This window comes from Eulemur rufifrons, chromosome 17 (assembly GCF_041146395.1).
Source record: "Eulemur rufifrons isolate Redbay chromosome 17, OSU_ERuf_1, whole genome shotgun sequence".
NCBI classification, from domain to species: domain Eukaryota; kingdom Metazoa; phylum Chordata; class Mammalia; order Primates; family Lemuridae; genus Eulemur; species Eulemur rufifrons.
In genome coordinates, this window is record NC_090999.1 from 45,657,541 (window position 1) to 45,670,596 (window position 13,056).

The 13,056-nt window shown below is 38.0% G+C and overlaps 1 protein-coding gene across 1 annotated transcript; it reads left to right on the forward strand.

The window, feature by feature from the left end:
- The first annotated feature begins 941 nt into the window (after positions 1-941).
- Positions 942-8,734, forward strand: KGD4 (alpha-ketoglutarate dehydrogenase subunit 4). Its single transcript, XM_069492349.1, has 4 exons — positions 942-1,054; positions 6,216-6,279; positions 7,842-8,029; positions 8,521-8,734. Exons 1-4 carry the CDS (start codon positions 1,013-1,015, stop codon positions 8,536-8,538), a joined length of 312 nt encoding a protein of 103 aa, XP_069348450.1. The 5' UTR covers positions 942-1,012; the 3' UTR covers positions 8,539-8,734.
- The last annotated feature ends 4,322 nt before the right edge of the window (positions 8,735-13,056 follow it).

Consider the following 13,056-nt stretch of genomic DNA (forward strand, 5'->3'; position numbering starts at 1 on the left):
ACTCTGGGAGGCCGAGGTGGGCGGATCGTTTGAGCTCAGGAGTTCGAGACCAGCCTGAGCAAGAGCGAGACCCCATCTCTACTAAAAATAGAAAGAAATTATATGGACAGCTAAAAATATATATAGAAAAAATTAGCCGGGCATGGTGGTGCATGCCTGTAGTCCCAGCTACTCGGGAGGCTGAGACAGGAGGATCGCTTGAGCTCAGGAGTTTGAGGTTGCTGTGAGCTAGGCTGACGCCACGGCACTCACTCTAGCCTGGGCAACAGAGTGAGACTCTGTCTCAAAAAAAAAAAAAAAAAAAAAAAAAAAAAAAAAAAAGAAAATTATAACAACGTTAAAGCACTGAGTCGTCTCAAGGTAACAAAAAGAAAAGAAAAAATTATAACAACGTAAGCATTAACACTTACTACAGGATTTAATGTAACTTTGGAACAATGATATGGCAGGCTTACGTTTGAATTTTTTATTTCTCTCAAACTTGAAGCAGAAGCAGTTCAATATCAGGAGTCATGAATGGTGGAGAAAACAGAAACTGAAATCAAGCAATGCCAATCAGCAAGGGAATCTGGTGTGACCCTTAAAGAATTAACTGTTGTTTCTGAGGTTGCTGCTAGCTCCCAAGTTTTAACAAGAGTGTTCATTTTAAAAAGCTACAGGGCATGTATTACTTATTTGGTTTCAGATAAAATTTTGAACTATGCCGAAACTGGCTGTCTGGAAAAGAAAGGCCCTAGATAACATAGGCTGATGAGAAAAACAAATCCAACATCATAAACCTTCGCAAGCAAAACCGAACAATAGGAAGCACGTGCGTCAGTTTCCCGGCGGGAAGGGGGTTGGGCGGGGCCGACGCAGGGGTGGGGCCAGTCCCGGACGGGGGCGGATCCAGCGTGAGCCCCGCTGGCCCGTCCCCCGTGACGTCCCGGGGAGGTCCCGCCCCCAGCTGCCCACGGCTCCTGCTATCACCGCGGCTCGCTTGCGCCCCGGAAGCTGCCCCTTCTCGGGGGTCATGATGGGCAGCAAGATGGCGTCTGCCAGCAGGGTCGTCCAGGTAAAGAGATTTGGTCGGCTTTCTGCAGCTTGGGCGGTAGGGATGGTGCTGACTCTAGCAACCGCGTTGGGGAGGAAAGGCGGTGGCGGTGACCGCGGCCCTGAGCAGGGCTAGCGGCGGCGCACAGGGGTTTATGTGAGAATGGGACCTTGAGCCCTTTGGGTCGGGCAGTGCGATGGGGTCTGGAGCTGTGGGTTCGAGCCTGGCGGCGGCAGTGAACCACCTCGGCAGGTAGGTACTGTACATACTGCCTTGGACTCCTCCTCCCTGTCCTCGTTCTTCTGAGTCTCAGGGCTAGCCTGGCCTGGCCTGGCAATGGCCAATCACCGTCTAGTACAGTTTGAGATGGCCCGGATCAGCCAATCCGAAGGAAGGCGGTAGCGGGGCGTGGAAGGAAGCGAACCCTGGATGTGACCCAGTGTCCCTTCAAGGTCTTGAGAATGGCCAGATAACTGGCTCCAAGCGTTATTCCCGGATGGGGGGAATAGAAAAATACATTTAAGGTTAACTCTAGTATATGTTTTAGGGTTTGTTTCCCAAGCCTTTTTATCCTGGGTTTAGACAGCTAGAATAAAATTATTGTTAATCCGGATATCAACTACTAACTCCCACAGCTTTTATTTTTGCTTCTCCAGCTGTAGTCTCTAACTTACTAATAAATAGGAGAGGTAAAATTGGTATTTAAATGGACACAACTTCCACTTTTGTGGTTGGTTTATATAGTCTTTCAACCCTTAAAGGGTATTATTTTATGATTCACTTTTAGCCTTGATATGAGAAGTGCATTTCCCTTTGCACAAGTACATCTTTTAAAAGACCTAAATTTCTTAAATTGTCTGAATGCAATCCTAGTTCCCGGTCTTTGGTCTCATTGCAATAAATGATCCTGACTAATTGAGCATTAACTAATTAAAGATTCCGTAGGGACAGAGAGACTATCTCACAAAGGTCTGGTATCCATAATATATAACCATTTATATCAATAATTGTCCAATTTAAAAATGGGTAAAAGACTTGATACTGCCAGGTATGATTGCTCATGCCTGTAATCCCGGCACTTTGGGATACAGAGGCTGGAGGATCACTTGAGGCCAGGAGTTCCAGCCTGGGTAACAGAGATAAACCCTGTCTTTATTTTAAAAAAAAAAAGTTCATAGGAAAAAAAAAAAGTTAATAGCTTTATTTATAATAGCCCCTAAACCAGAAACGATCTATATGCCCATTATTAGACAAGCAAATTGTAGTACTTTTAAAAGAGAATAATACACAGTAATAATAAAGAACTTGGTACTGATCTACTGATATATGCAAACAAAGAAACTGTGAGATATACAGTGAGGAATCGTCTGTGCCCTTCTAACAGGGGAACAAAGACCAGTACTTACGTATTCAGAATACAAAGCAGTATGTGCTAATATTATGTAATAATTACATATAACATTGGCAAAATTTATTGACTAACTCTGTGTCAGGCCTATGGTCAGTGCGCTGGGACTACAGTGCCAACAAGACAGACACAGAGCTTAGAATTTCGTTGTTGATCCATATCTTAAAGAAAGAAATCCTAGTACTTTGGGAGGCCGAGGCAGGAGGATTGTTTCAGGTCAGAAGTTTGAGACCAGCTTGAGCAAGAGTGAGACCCTGTCTCTACTAAAAATAGGAAAGTTGGCCAGGCATTGTGGCACCCACCAATAGTCCCAGCTACTTGGGAGGCTGAAGCAGGAGGATCGCTTGTGCCCAGAAGTTTGAGGTTGCAGTGAGCTATGATGATGCCACTGCATTCTACCCAGGGTGACTGCAAGATCCTGTTGCAAAAAAAAAAAAAAAAATTTGTAATAAAGAGTTAATAGCTATACTTCATAAAGAACCTGTAAGCGTAGAAAAATACACAAGAGCTTTGAACATACACCTCATAGATGAAGACATAAAAATGGCCCTTAACCATCTGAATAGATGGTCAGCCTCATTCATAACAACAGAAATGAAAATTAAAACTACATGCAGTAGCTGGGCATGGTGGTACACACCTCTAGTTGCAGCTACTTGGGAGGCTGAGGCTGGAGGATTGCTTTAGTCCAGTTCAAGTCTAGCCTGGGCAACATAGCAAGACCCCATCTCTTTAAAAAAAAAATAGAAATATATAAAAAATTTTTAAAAACTACATGGAGCTAACATTTTTCACCCATTAGATTTCTAAAAATACCCCACAAGTTGGATAACCTGGTCTGTTGACAAGGCTGTGAGGCAAATCTGGCAATATCTCAAAAAATTGTTTTCACCCTTTGACCTAGCAATCCCTAGGAATTTATCCCACAAACACACTGACGAAGAAGAGTACTAGGGTATTCATTTTATGGCATTATTTGTAATAAAAGAAAGACTAGAAACAATCCAAACGTCCATTACTAGGGGACTGGTTGAATAAATGCATGGTGTTTATCATGAATTCATACTGACCTCTCTAATTGCAATCTTAACACCACATCATCCTTCCTTCTCTATCTCATATCTGTATTTTCTTTCTTTCTCAGGGAAAAACATCTGTGTGTGTGTGTGTGTGTGTGTGTGTGTATATATACACACACTCATTTACTCAACCCTACAATATATACAAAATGGTTTCAGAAGAGCTATTGCAACTATCAGCAGCCAACCTGCCAAGTAAAAAGTTCAAAATTTCTTTGTAATTTTGCCTTTAGCGTGTTGGTATATAGTCCAAGCACTATGTACAAAACTTACTTTAATCAGCTCCTTTTTTTCCCTCTTAGGTACATTATCCAACTAATATACAGTTGGAGTTGTTTCTCTTTATTTTTTTATTGTCAGTTTATTTCAACAGACTCAATTACTGAACCCTCAGAGAAAAAGTTTGGAGTTCCCTACAATCACAAACATCTATGCATGCTGCTGTTCAACAAATCACAGTTATAAATAGTCTATTCCTGATTTTTAAAAATGCTTTTAAAACTAAAAAGAAAAACCCAAGAGTATCTATAGATTTGGAAGTTATCTTACTTTTTTTTTTTTTAAATAATAACCTATAGGTCACATTTAGTAGGCTTCCAAATTAACCACCAGGGAAGATTTTACGATTCGTGGCTTACATTCTATGCCTAAGTAAAAAATCTTGGTATGAGTCCCTCAAATCTTACCTGGCTTCCTTGATTAATATGTTACCTACTGACATTGAAAATTTCTAAATCATGAAGTTTCGCTGATTTATTTCTGAATCATTAAGTTTTTCATTTTTTTCTCTTTAAAAAGATAAGTTTGAGACAGGGAAGTTTGAGCATAAGTTAAATATTAGCTGATAGTAGAGAATTATTGTTAACTTTATTGGTGTGGTAAAAGTACTGGGGTTCACCTGAACAAAGACCAGATCAACAGGCTTATTAGAAGGATGTCCACCCTGATTATTTTTGTATTCTGGTCAGTTAATAAAGAGTGATTGTCTTCAAATTGTAAAAAAAATGCATTGGGGTTATGATTTAACAAGAATCCTTGTCAATGATACATATGGAAGGTATTAACAGATGAGAGGGGATAAGATATATGGGCAATATATGGAGTTTGTTTAATGGGGAAAGGGGATGATGAAATAAGGTTGCTATATTACTGTTGAAGTTGTCAGATGAGCATATCAAGAATTATTATACTGCTGCAGAAGTGCTTAATTTTCTTACTCTGCCTTTCCAGGAGTTTAGCTCTCTCCTGTAATCATTGGCTCATTTGTCCTCTGAAAAGATTCTTGAGAGAGATCTGTTCAGGATGCCATGGGAACACAAAGGAGGAGTTTTTAAATCAGATTTTGGAATCGGGGCAAGGTTCTTAGAGAAGAATGACATTTGCTTTGTTTTGAAGGATAGGCATGGAAATGGGGTGAGATAGAAGAGAGAGTTCCTGGCAGAGGACATGAGCTCTAGATGGAATGAGGACAGAAACAACATGGTAAAGTAGGGAAATGAAAAGTACTTCAGAATACCTGGAGTAACAGGTACATAAGACAGTGGTGGGGAATGAGGCTGGAGAGGGAAGGAGAGGCCAGATCATGATGGGTCTTGTAAGTGCCAAGTAAGAGTTTGAAATTTATCCTGAAAGCTGTGAAACATTTTTCAAACTTTTAAATAGGGGAGTGACAGTAGGATAGATAGAACATTCTTTTAAGAAGATTGGCTATGAAAGCGAAGAAACAGTTACGAGAGAGACACACACATGCAGACACATACAGAGATCTTTTAAACATGTTTTTATGCCAAGTGAGAGAAAATATTCCAGCATTTTCTCATGGCAGCAGAATTACAGGGGTGAATTTTCAGGCCAGTCCTAACGAGCCTATTTACTAATGTGCCCATCCATATAAAATGCATTATTTGGAGTACATACATACAAATATATTACAGATAATACACCTCAGTCTCATTAGTTACATAGCAATTTATAGATTACTTTAGTTGAAAATAGTACTTTGTTCATTAGATTCTTAGCACTGTATATTCAGAAGTTCTTATACTAATAGGTCCATTTAAGGTCCTCTATACCACTGTCTTGAATTTTATGGATAAAAATGTTAATACTTTTCAAATATATTATGAAAACATTATTCTAAAAACATATTTCTGTGAGTATAGGAAAAAGACTAAAAGAGCTACCACAACTTTTAATCTGTTTTATGTAGGTTTTAATGGTATTTTCTGTGTGCTTTTCTGCATTTTTCCAAATTTTTTACACAGAACATGTTACTTTTGTGGTCAGAAAAAGCATTTTTAAATCTTCAGTATGATTGCTTTTTATCCTATTCTAAACTGTTAGGTATTAACATAGTAGGGAAACAACACTTGATACAAGTCAGGAAACTTCCAATTGTTTTCTTACCAATCTGTTACAAGTTATGCAACATAAAATCCATGTCATTGTCTTCATTGAGTTGTTTCGAGGTTAGCTGACAGTACAGTAAAAGGACTTGTGATATATCAAGTACAAAGATATGAATACACAAGTTAATAATTCACAGACCAGCTTTTTTGGTTGGGAAAAGTACAATTGAAAGTTGCTGTCAAATGGTAACTTATTTTAACAAAGGTATCTATTTATGAAGTTTAGTAGATCATTTCTTTTACAATTAATGAAGTTATTTTTTTCATGCATTTTATTTTTCCTCTAGGTAGTCAAGCCACACACTCCTTTAATAAGATTTCCTGACAGAAGAGACAATCCTAAACCCAATGGTAAATTGTATTTTACTGAGATTTTTTTTAAAAAAAATTATGTACATGTATATTTATAAATGAATATTATATCTTATTATAGGCAGTATTTCTCATTTTACAGACAGACTATTGTAGCTTAGATCAAAATGGTACCCTACATCACATGCAAGTAGAAATTAACTTTTTATTACCCCTAATTTTAAAGGTAGTGATTCAACAGTAGATGTCTCTGAATTTTTAGTGACGTTGAGTCAATATGGGAGAATTTTTATCCTACCCTTTCTCCTCTCCTGTCCTTTAGAAGATTCCCCCATGCTTACATTTGCAGAGATTGTGAGGAATAATAACCATTCCTATATATATTTAGTTTCATAAAATGTAAGACTCAGTCATTCCTGTATTTTCCTCCCAGCCAACCTTCTTTTCCTTCATTCACTCATTTAGCTATTCATTCAGTCAGTAAATAATATTTGGATTGCCTCAGTCCTTAGCAATTATTCACTATAAAATACCTGTAAATTAATAGAAGATTCTGAAAGGGTTCTGTTTTTCTCTGATGCTTTTTCTTTCTTTTTTTTTTTTTTTTTTAACCAGATCCTCTGTGCCTCTCTGGATACTTGATCTTTAGTTAAGGGAGAAATTTAACATATTTTATAGGGGTATTTTAAACTTATTTTAGCTATTGAAGAATTAAGATTAACAAGTATAAAGGTACATTTACCAACTTTCTTATTCCCCATTGTAAGATATTACCTGTAAACTTGACCGTGTGTTGGCCTATGTGGGCTTACATGACAAAAACTTACATAGTGTAGGTTACCCATATGGGTTGAACTCCACTAACTAGAAATTTCATTACATTACAAACTTGTTCATTTTAGTAATTCACTTATTTAAAACTACCTCCTAGTCGGATGCCTATAGTCTTAGCCACTCAAGAGGCTGAGATGAGATGATCACTTGACTCCAGGAGTTTGAGAACAGCCTGGGCAACAAAGTAAGACCCTGTCTCTAAAAATAAAATAAATCAATAAACTTGAAAAAAAAAAAAAAAAACACAAAACCCTACTTCCTTATTTGTTTTAAAAACAACTTTATGGGCCAGGCATGGTGACTCACACCTGTAATCCTAGCACTTTGGGAAGCCCAGGTGGGAGGATCACATGAGCCTAGGAGTTCAAAACCAGCCTGAGCAATATAGTGAGACCTTGTCTCTAGAAAAAATACAAAAATTAGCTGGGCATGGTGGTGTGCCCCAGCTACTGGGGAGGCTGAGGTGGGAGGATTGCTCGAGCCCAGGAGTTTGAGGCTACTGTGAGCTATGATAACACCACTGTACTCCAGCCTGGGCAACAGAGTAAGACCCTATCTCCAGGAAAAAAAAAATTTTTATGAAATTATATACAGCCATCTGAGTTACTCTACAGTATTTACCTCTTAGAATTATAATACTTCAAGAATTATTTGAAGAATTACTTGATTTGAAGAATGACTTGCTTATTCAATAGTAGATAACTCAAAATAGTATTTTAAGACACCTGAACAATTTCTCTAATTAGATTTTTTCTTTTTAATTTCAGTATCAGAAGCTTTGAGATCAGCAGGGCTACCATCTCACTCTTCTGCAATTTCCCAGCATTCTAAGGGAAGTAAATCACCAGATTTGCTGATGTATCAGGGTCCACCAGACACTGCAGAAATAATAAAAACATTGCCTCAGAAATATAGAAGGAAACTTGTGTCTCAAGAAGAAATTGAATTTATCCAAGTATGTTGTTGTGCTTTATCGTAAGACTGTGCAAAACACTATAACATTTTGGCTTTGCAATTTCATTTGCTGATTTACATGTTTTTCCCATTGTCTTGTCAAGTTGTGGTCATAGCTAAGACAGATCATCAGGTAGGCCAGGGCTGTGAGAAACAAACCATAGTCAGACCCCTCAGTAAATCTGCATGATATATCAATAACAGTAGATAGAAACGAAAAACAGCTCCCTGGGTCCTCAATAATTTTTCAGAGTGTAAAGAGCTTCTGAGACCAAGAAATTTGAGGACCTCCGATTTAGGTCAACCTTGAGTCCCTTCCAGTCTGAACTATGTTTATAACAATCGATATGAGTACCCAAAAGGTAGGGAAAACCCAAAATTATTTTTAAAAAACTAAAGATTATTTGCTCAAAATTGTGTAAAGTGGCCATGAAAAACATTTACTGTGTCAACTTAGTATCTAATCATACTGCTTTATTTTTTCCTTTTCAGCGTGGAGGTCCAGAGTAATCACTGTGGCTGCTGTTTGTCATCAGACAAAAGAATTATCTTTACAATAAATGACTTCTAAAGTGAAAAATGAGAAATTGTGTATTAAGCAACTTTAATAAATATTCTGTAAAAAAATGAGATATAGAAAATTTAGATGGACACTTGTATCTCCTAATTTATGTATCTTGGTCAGCTTCTCCACAAGCTTACCTAATTAATTGTATATATACTTTATACTTATTAAAGTATACATTTTTAAATGTTAGCCTATTTACTCTTGATTATCAAATATTACCAGTGTTGAACTAGTAAAAGCACACAGTGTCTAGTAAAGTATCATAGGCTTCCCATAAATTCACTTTTCTTGCTGTTTCTGTTTAAACATAGAATTTATCAGGCAGAATTGCTGTTTTAGGGACATGATTTTCCTGACATTGGATAAGGATCAGTGAAATAATTACTTGTTCTTAATCCTCTTGTTCTTAATCCATTACTTGTTCTTAATTCTCTAACATTTTTTCATTCACAAGTTTACTGGAGTATAACTGGCTTAATAAGCATATCCTACTCTAAGTGATAAAAATATAGCCAAGGTAAAACAGGTGACTAAGTTATTAAGACTAAGGAGGCCAGGCACGGTGGTTAACACCTATAATCCTAGCACTTTGGGAGGCTGAGGCACGTGGATCACTTGAGGCCAGAAGTTTGACACCAGCCTGGGCAACATAGTGAGACCCCATCTCTACAAAAAATTTAAAAAATTAGATGGCCATGGTAGTGTGCCTATAGTCCCAGCTATCTGGGAGGCTGAGGCAGGAGGATCACTTGAGCCCAGGAATTTGAGGTTGCAGTGAGCTATGATTGAGTCACTGCATTCTAGTATAGGCAAAAGAGCAAGTCCCTGTCTCAAAAAAAAAAAAAAAAAGACTGAGGAAATGACACAAAAGATTATTTGTAACCTATATTCAAAACAGTCAAAGAGTATAAAGTGGAAAATAAGCAATCAAAATGAACATAGCATAGGATTCCTGAAGGGCATTTGTCAGGAAAAAATGAATATAGCATAGGCATAAATGTTTCACTAGAAATTGCAATTTATTATGTTTTGGGGGTGTTGAGGTTTGTTCTTTGGTTTATTTTACTGTTTTGATTATGATCATGTATGGAAATTCTGATAACCATTAACATTCTCAAACTTAATGTCTAAAAGCCTCATAAAATCAAACTAAATATTTACCTAATCAAGCAACTTCTGAAACTTTAATAGGGCTTTCCTGTGCCAAGCAAATGTATATTGTGAAAGTAAAGCCTCACAAAGCTAAATAAATTCTCTTTCATACCTTTAATGATTTCTAGAATATGCTTTAAAGAAGTCATCTGTAATAGTAAGGGTAGCTCATGAGCAAGAGACGGTAAAATTATTTTTTGAGTGTTTCTCTATTTGCCCAGGTACCTATGGGTTAATCTTTACTTTTTTCTACTACTCCAGAGTTGATCTACTTGTCTTGTAAATTCTGTACTGTGGCCCAGCATAAATATGAGACGAGTTTGGGTTTGATGCTAGCAATAAGCTCTTGTGGTGACTTATGAAGAATAAATGATTTTTTTTTATTATTTAAAAAATTTATTTGGGAAAATTACTTTAAAACTAGCACTATTCTCTTTTTTCCCCCTAATTTCAGTAAAAGGAAACCCATGGCTATTTTGGGGGGTTCAGGTAGTGAAGAGTGGTTTGAGTAATACTGTGGGACAACAGTTAGAAACCCTAACATTGGAACTGTGGATGTGTATCTGAGGGCAGTCTTTACAACTTTACTGCTGCCATGAGAGTCAAAATGAAAAAATATGTCACTGTTACAGAATTTGTGAGTATAGGTATGACAAAAAGGCATGTCAGTGGGAACTGCTGTCACAAAATGAGCTCCCAAGGAGGACAGTGTTGTAGAAAGAATTCTGGCTAGGCTTAGAGTTGAACAGCCTGTATTTTTATTTAGGGGTTTAGGGGTTAAGCACTTAAATGTATGTAATCATCAGCAAATTGCTGAATTTGTCCAAATATCAGTTTTCCTCTCCGGTACTATACAGTGTGATAGGCAAGATCAAATTAGTATATTATCTATTATTTTGTAACAAATCACCCCAAAATTAAGTGACTAAAAACACAAATAATCACTACCTTCTGGCTTCTCTGGGTCAGGAATTCAGAAGCAGCTTCACTGGGCAGTTTTGTCTCAGAGTGTCTCAAGAGATTGCAATCAGATACCTGTCTGAGGCTGCAGTCACCTGAGGGCTTGGCTGGGGCTGGTTGATCCACCTCCAAGGTGGCTTACTCACATGGCTGGCAAGTTGATGCTGACTGTTGGCAGGAGGCCTCGGTTTGTCTCCATGTAAGTCTATCCACAGGGCTGTTGGTGAAATCATGACATGGCTGGCTTCCCCCTGAGCAAATGATTCAAGTGTGCAAGTCAGATCAGTATCCTTTTATGATCTACCCTTAGAAATCACACTATTCTATTGGTCACACAGAAGAGCCTGCTTGGTTGTGGGAGAAGACAACTCATGTGCATTAATACCAGAAGGCAAGGATCATGTTCATCATGGAAGCCGGCTAATACAAGATGTGTGGAAGTGCTTTGTAAACTTTTAAAACGCTATGCAAATGCTTGGTGGTATTTGATATATGCAATGACCTCACTGCCCCAGAATATCATCTAAACACTGCCTTCATTAGCCTATTTTAAATGTCCTCAAATAAGAATTTACTTGTCAGCAGCACAGTGTAGTACACTATTAACAACTTATATTCCACAACACACTTGGGAATCTCAAGTCTCACAGGTATACCATCAAATTTAGCTCACTAGCTTATTTCTATGACAAGTGAGATTAAATTACTGTTACAGTGGTATGTCAGAAGAAACTTTGACTTAAGTCATGTGACACTATGCATCACTGGGTATGATTTGCCACAATCAAGAAATGTAAGTGGTAAAGATGGTATGTTTTCTGCAATGTCTGAGAGTTTTGCCTAGACCCAAGTAGTGACAAGGGTGAAAGATTATAAACAATAAGAGTAACTTGGCTGTTACACATAATTCTAAGGGTTTTTCAAGTATGAAGTCGTTTAAACCTTATAGCAATCCTTTGAGTAGGTCCAATTCCAGAGGAAGAAACTAGGAACAGAAAGTAAGTAATTTACCCAAGTCATATCTAGTGATTGAATAGTGATGGGGTCAATATTCAGATGCAGACAGTCTGGTTCCAGAGTCAAAAAAAAAAACAAACAAACAAAACACCTGACTAAATTACTGGCATTGGTATTCTGCTGCCTTCTTCAACATATCTCTGAAAATTAGGATGTGCAACTCATACAAACATCAAATGCAAAGAAAGGGGGAAACATCTCCATGTTGACAGTTGCTCCAGGTCAGAACCTTGGAATCATACTTTTTTCCCCACAACTCATATCCAGCCTGTCAGCAAATCTTACTGGCTAGAAATTTAACTCGTACCACTCTAGTAGAGCTATTTAGATTATTGTAATAATTCTCTAACAGGTCTTCTTGATTTTCCTCGCCCCTCTAAGTCTAGTTTCTCTCAACAACCAGGGTGAACCTTTTAAAACATCAAGTCAGATCATATCGCTTGTCTGCTCCAATCCCTCTAGTGGCTTTTCTTTTTTTTTTTTTTTTTTTTTTGTTGAGACAGAGTCTCACTTTGTTGCCCAGGCTAGAGTGAGTGCCGTGGCGTCAGCTTAGCTCACAGCAACCTCAGACTCCTCGGCTTAAGCGATCCTACTGCCTCAGCCTCCCGAGTAGCTGGGACTACAGGCATGCGCCACTATGCCCGGCTAATTTTTTCTATATAGATTTTTAGTTGTCCATATAATGTCTTTCTATTTTTAGTAGAGACGGGGTCTCGCTCAGGCTGGTCTCGAACTCCTGACCTTGAGCGATCCACCCGCCTCGGCCTCCCAGAGTGCTAGGATTACAGGCGTGAGCCACCGCGCCCGGCCTCTAGTGGCTTTTCAGTGATATCTTTCTTCTGCCACCCTATTTAAAACTACAGTGGTCCTCATCCCTCTCCCTCTTCCTGTCCCCCTTACCTGTTTTACTATCTCTATGGCGTTTATCACTATGTATCATAATATATTTGACTTGTTTTATCTCCTCTCATTGGAAAACAGGGATTTTTGTTTTCTTCCCTGCTGACTTCTCAGAGTCTACAAGTGCTTTGCACATGGAAAACACTCACTATATATTGGTTGAATAAAGGAATTGTTTGTTATGAAAATTTATGATAATCAAGAGTTTGGGTACAGATCACAGCTAATATTTGAGTACTTACTATGTCTAAGCTTTCTGCATGACTCATTTAATCCTCACCCACCTATGAGGTAGTCTATTATTTCCATCTTACAGAATAGAAAACTGAGGGCCAGGAGCCTCTTCCATAGCACATGTTTCAGTTGAGTTGTATTTTGTTTCCCTGGTTCTGATTCTTCATAAAAGGATTGGACTAAGAATGCTCTCGACC

What these genes read in the sequence shown, in the direction of transcription:
- KGD4 (XM_069492349.1), top strand. Translation starts at nt 1,013, where the DNA reads ATGATGGGCAGCAAGATGGCGTCTGCCAGCAGGGTCGTCCAG. An exon ending in CTGCCAGCAGGGTCGTCCAG is followed by an intron (nt 1,055 to 6,215) that starts GTAAAGAGATTT and finishes TTTTTCCTCTAG; the next exon opens with GTAGTCAAGCCACACACTCC. An exon ending in AGACAATCCTAAACCCAATG is followed by an intron (nt 6,280 to 7,841) that starts GTAAATTGTATT and finishes TTTTAATTTCAG; the next exon opens with TATCAGAAGCTTTGAGATCA.